The sequence below is a fragment of the Hypanus sabinus genome, chromosome 14 (genome assembly GCF_030144855.1).
Source record: "Hypanus sabinus isolate sHypSab1 chromosome 14, sHypSab1.hap1, whole genome shotgun sequence".
NCBI lineage: Eukaryota > Metazoa > Chordata > Chondrichthyes > Myliobatiformes > Dasyatidae > Hypanus > Hypanus sabinus.
In genome coordinates this window covers 65,130,078-65,136,077 of record NC_082719.1, presented here as the reverse complement: position 1 = coordinate 65,136,077, position 6,000 = coordinate 65,130,078, and the positions used below count along the sequence as shown (strand labels likewise).

The 6,000-nt window shown below is 41.2% G+C and overlaps 1 protein-coding gene across 4 annotated transcripts in view; it reads left to right on the top strand.

The window, feature by feature from the left end:
* The first annotated feature begins 286 nt into the window (after nt 1-286).
* The window catches only part of LOC132404824 (zinc finger SWIM domain-containing protein 6), a 178,487-nt gene continuing 172,773 nt past the window's right edge, over nt 287-6,000 (top strand). For 2 of the 4 annotated variants that reach the window (XM_059989338.1, XM_059989339.1), the window contains exon 1: nt 288-717. In XM_059989338.1, the coding sequence (XP_059845321.1) occupies nt 348-717 (370 nt within the window). In that variant the 5' untranslated portion in view covers nt 288-347. Of the gene's footprint in view, nt 718-6,000 lie in introns of all 4 variants that reach the window. The other 2 variants (XM_059989336.1, XM_059989340.1) reach the window with 2 other exon arrangements.

Below are 6,000 nucleotides of genomic sequence, written 5' to 3'. Positions count from 1 at the left end.
ATTGCAGCGGCCGTCTGGGAGGGGGGCGTGCCATGGGAACCGGGCGGCTGACGCGCCGCTCCTTTTACGGGTTGGCCGCCCATTGGCGGACACATCAAGAGGCAGCGGCCGCCCATTGGCCTGGCCCGGCCCCCCGCGCCCGGCTAAGGGCAGGCGCTCCTTTTACGGAGCGATCGGCGGCATTAGCCGAGGTTTGGGCACAGCCCCTCCGCCCTCCCGGCATCTCCATATTAGGAGCGCCTGACCTTTTTTGCCGCACCGAGGCGCGCCCTCATTGTAAACAGATAAAGGCTTCTCTTATAATGTACATAACTTCCGTTTCAATGTAACAGTAGCGAAGCGAGAGTATGGCGGACCGCGGTCAGCCACCCGCAAAACGGCTCTGCTGCAGGCCCGGCTTCAACCCTTCCAAGACGCCACTTCGAGCGGCCCCGGCCGGCAAAACTTACAAGCCGGAGTCGCTGCTGGACATTAGTGCCAGGAAGGTGGCGGAGAAGTGGCCTTTCCAGCAAGTGGAGGAGCGATTCACCCGCATCCCGGAGCCCGTACAGAGGCGTATCGTCTACTGGTCCTTCCCGAGGAATGAACGGGAGATTTGCATGTATTCCTCATTCAATTATTCGGCCGAAGACGGAGGGGACGACGAGAGTAGGCTGCCATTTAAACGGGGCATCGCACTCCTTGAAAGCGGCTGTGTGGACAATGTCCTTCAAGTCGGTAAGTGTTCATTCTCTCTCTCTCTCTCTCTCTCTCTCTCTCTCTCTCTCTCTCTCTCTCTCTCTCTCTCTCTCCCTCTCTCTCTCTCTCTCTCCCTCTCTCTCTCTCTCTCTCCCTCTCTCTCTCTCTCTCCCTCTCTCTCTCTCCACTCCCCTCCTCCCCCGACTCTCTTTAATCAGACCTCAAAGTGAAGAGGAGAATGCATTATGTGCCCACGTCAGGAATTTAAAGAGCTAGCCAGGTGAAGAATTGTACACAATACACCCTTTATTTGAAAAGGACAGCGTTTGATTTGATGGCTCGGAGCAGCGTTGGATTTTAACCCTGTCATTCAGAGCGTCGCGCCCCTTTAACACTCCGCACGAGTTGGTGGAAGATTGAAATGTTCTGTGCTACAAAGATTTTTCCCCTCCGATCTCTTTCAGGAAAGATGGCGTCCTGTTTTGCAGCTCTGTTTTTATATTTGTTAAATATATTGTTTTGAAATGTGCAGTGCATGTGTCATGTTACGTGTGAGGGGTGTTTTACAGGCAAAAGAGAAGGGCTTTGAACTCCAAATTCCTCTCCTCAAAAAAGACGACGGCCTCGCTAACCTTGCAGATTTTTAGCAAGAACCGGGTTCACTATTAAAAAAAATGATTGGCAATAATGTCGACAAAGAAAATAATACTTCATTTTCCCTGAAAAGCTTGATAAGGGGTGGGCGAGTTGCTTTTGTTGGAAGCGACCCTGGTTATATTTGCCAATTGCGCATATCAAATAGCCGACAGGCATTCCCTTCTCCCCGCCTCGTTACTTTGTTCCCATTTTCATGTTTATTATTTGTTCCCTTCTGTTTCTGTCACCCTCCACCGTCGGACAATAGAGTCTTCAATGCCTGTTAAAGACATTGGAGATAGAAATATGTGGAGAGCAGTGACAGACTAGCTGGGGCGATCCTTTCATACCACCAAGAATTGACTGGAGATCTATCCAAGGGAAAAGGAGATCGAGTGACCCAGCGTCTCATCTGATTTGAGTTTCCACCCGAAACATGTCTTCCTTCCTCTACATAAGATCACTTACTTTACTCGGTTTCAATGGCTGATCTTTTTTTTTAATCGTTCCACCTTAGTCTGCGGTTAATTTGAATTTTAAAGCAGTCTGCAAACGTGATTTTTCTGCAGGATCATTTATTTTCCATTGGCTCATTGGGTGCAGTGCCCTTACGCCTAGAGGGGTTTTCGTCCAATCTGTGTTTGGCTGTGTTCTTCTCACTGTTTCCCTTTTCTTTCAATATATTTTTTAAAATACCAGCTTTCATGTCGACTTTCCTTTGACCTGCCCTGTTTCTTTGTGAAAATTGATCAGTTCTGTTCACGTTCTTTTAACAAATATATGTAAAAATGAAGTGGTAGCCAAGGCAGTTGGCTTTGAGCTTTTTTTTGCGCTTGATTCTCCGCATGCAACCGATCAAGAATGACAGGAGTGCGTATAGGGAGGGTTCTTGGCTGATTGCATTTAGGCAGGAATTCACTGTGAAAATAAGCCAAGGGGCGATAAATAAAAGATGCAATCTTCCAGGAGCCACAGACAATCTTTAGTAGCTTTCAGCAGGAACGTTGTCGGGGGTTTTAAAGAATTTTTAAGAGGAGAGGAACCCCTGCAGCATCTGAGCAGCTTTTTGGTTTCAGTGGCTTTGCTATTGGGACTGCTTGGCTGAAGGACTTGGTTTGTCAGTGGATATACACGTAGTCTCCTTACAGTAACACTGAGTGCCTGCCTTGGAAATGTTGGCATTCTGCTCTCGCCTAACTCATGTCTTGGCCTAATAACGGATTTCCCATATGACAATGAAGTATTAGGACTGGCCTTTTATTTTAGAGTTTCCCCCATCCAAGTATGCAGTCAAATATGATTCCACTTCAAATGAGTCAGTTTATTTTCATAATTAATGAAAGTCTGAGCTGGCTTTGCTTGTGCAAGGAGGTGTGATGGTGTGGTGAAAGTGCTCAGATCTAAAGGGGAGCGATTTCAAGTTACTTTGGTTGTCAAGAAAAAGTTTGCTATGATGTGCAGGAATGGGAACATTGATCTGTGAAGGAATATTTTAAAAATCCTCAAATTTACAGTGTGAATTAGCAAAGTATCAGGATTAGGCTTCTTATTTTTAACTGCATAGGAAAGTGGCATTTTTTGGGTGTGACTGGTCACACTGCAGATATGCTATAAACCTGTTCCAACTTGGTAGTTTATGTCATACTTGTAAAATGCAGGATTGTTGACAGTAAAAACCTCTGTCATTTCTGGAATCATCAGTAGTGATTTGGAAAAGGATCAAATTATTACAAATAGGTTTTAAAAAAAAAATCCAGTTCATTATATAAGCTTTGTGACTATTGAAAAGACCCTTGTGAGCACCCATGTTTATTCCTATCGCTAGTGACAATGATATTCTGTATTTATAACTTTGAACAACCTGTTTTCATGTGCCCATCAATCACTGCGTTAGGTGCTATTGTGGGTTGCTAGAAAAGTGTTTGTGCAGCTTTTGTTTTTTTTTGTTTGTCCTTTTTAAATGGATGGCAATATATTCAGGGGGACATTCATTTACTATGCTGCTGCTTGCAACCAGAAGTTCAGAACCAACCTCTTTTATGGCTGTCATACTTTCACAGCAAGCTGGAAGCTCAGCTGCCGGGCAGTTGATGGTTGCCTGTTCTTTTGAGTAATTAATTGTAACAACTCTAGACCCAGCTGGAAGAGTGCTGCTTATTTCTGATGTGTCAAAAGCAGAGTTCGACAAATTCCACACCTGTGTGCCTGAAATCTGTTGTTAACCAAAATCTTTTTAAAAGATACCTCCTTATAAGTATGGAAGACCTATTTGTCTCTGCCACAAAATAGTAAATCTTTTTTGAAATGTTTATTCTGTACCCGTTTGAGCTAAAATTCTGCTTTTTGAATTTACATCTTTGCTTGCTGGGCATCCCTGGCATGTAAGTTGGTTTTAAATGTTTATTGGTTGCCATGAATCATACCAGTTTAATCATACTTGCTAATTTATTTGCATCCTTAGTTTAGTACTGTTTGTTCTGGAGAATAACGTAACTCAAAGTATGTTCAACCCAAAAAATCCTATTCTTAGAATACAGTACTTTTCACTATCCAATTGGTGTATAAGTTTTCAACTATGTTAATCTTTTGAGGTAAATTAAATACCAGCTTTTATTTGTGCACAAGCTGTAAGTTTCAAATACTGTACTCCTATTTATGCTGGGAAACATGGAACTAGAATAGACAAAGATTTATTGCTCCATTCACATCCTCGATGTCTCACAATTTGTAGCCAATAAAGCCTTTATTTTGAAGTATAGCCATTGTTATGGGAAAATGCAGTGGCCAGTGTGTTGCAGGAACACCCACATGTAATCATGAGTCAATGGCAGATAATTTATTTTAGTGCTGATGGTTGTGGGATAAATGTTGGCAAGGACACTAAGGATAACTCCAGTTCTTCAGTGTAGTTCCATAGGATCTTTTGTGTCTACTAAGAGAGCAGACAGGACCTAGGTTTAAAGATCTTTTTTGAAATATGACGGCTCTGATAATGCAAGCACTGTCTGTATTGGACTGCAATGCCAAATTAGATACTTGGTCTCAAATCACTGGAGTAAGACTTGAAACAATTTGATATCTCTGGTGTTCAGATGCTGTTTATTATTTCATAATAGTTCAAACTTATCCACATATAAATGGTGCACTACTGTATCACTTTATTCTGCATTCTGTTATTGCTTTTCCCTTGTGCCATGTCAGTACACTGATGTGACGAAACGATCTGTATGGATGGTATGTAAAACAGCTTTTCACTGTACCTTGGTACATGTAATAATAAGAAACCAAACATTTGTTTAAAACAGGCTCATATTTAATTAGTTTGTAATGTATGTAGGATTTTAAGAGAATAACATCTTTCAGATGTAGGAAAGATAAGCACATGGTTTATTGTTGTCTCTCTTCAGCCTTTATATCAAATTACCTAGTTGATCCTTGCGCTGCCTGATCTAATTTTCTAGTGGTTGTCTGACACAGATATTGTGAATGATACTAAAGTGTAATTGAGCAAGTTCTGTTCTTTTGATTAATTCTTGATAGAAATAAAATAAAAGGTATGCATCAAAATTCAGTACGGGTATTTGATATTATGTCTTTTAATATGGGGCCATACTTTGCCTCTCTCCCATTTCCGTTGGTAATAATCTGTATTTATAAATCTAATGTATTGGGGACTTCGCAACTGCACAGACTTCAATTCTTTCTTAGAAAAGAGTGTCTGACGAAATCAAAGTGAGATGTTTTATCTAATCTTTGGAAGCCAGAAACGAGCTCTTTGCCATTCTTCTTTCGGAGGAATGGCAGTTATGTAAATAAAATAATTTGTCTTGAGGTTGAAGAGATATTAGGCCAGGAGCAACCCAAGTAAAAGTCCTTTAGTCAGTTAAACTATTCCAAAATTGTGTAATTGGCAGTGAATAACCGATGAGGGTATCAGTGTTAAATGAAATGAATGCAAATTGTTGCATGTTTAGATGAATACAAAGTGAAATGGATTCACTGCAAATCTTTTGGGGTTTGTGAACATTTGCTCAGGTTAGAGCAGGCCATTTGAATTGCTTTTTTTTCCACCCCTGAAGTAATTATTGTAGGACCACAAGATATAGCGTGACACACAGTGTTAAGTAATTCATTAATCTGTAATGATAAATTGTTATGAGATGTCAAGTTTCAATTTTGTCCGTTCTCTGAACTTGGAAAGAATTGAAGAGTGTATTGGAGTTTGTGTAGGCCCTCACAGCAGTAGCAGCTTTTGCAATGGATAAATTAGAAAATTTCAGAAACTATGGCGAAATTCAGTTTAGTATGGAATTTTAACTTTAGCAGTTGGAGTAACCAGCCTAAGCTGGGAAAAAAAGTTGCTGGGTAGTTTTCTGTAACAATGTCTGGTTGAACCAATAAAGGAATGATAGATATGAAATTTAATATTTAGTGAAATTTAGCAGTCTAATGGTGCATGGATGTTTATCGATAAGTAGTCACTTTGATAAAGTATTTTTGCAAGGGAGAATGCATAATAATTACTAAGACTTCAAATAGTTGTACCATGGAGAGCATTCTGTCAGGCCGCATCACTGTATGGTATGGAGGGGCTACTGCTCGGAACCAAAAGAAGCTGCAGAATGTTGTAAATCTAGTCAGCTCCATCTGGGTACTAGCCTTCAAAGTACCCAGGACAACTTCAAG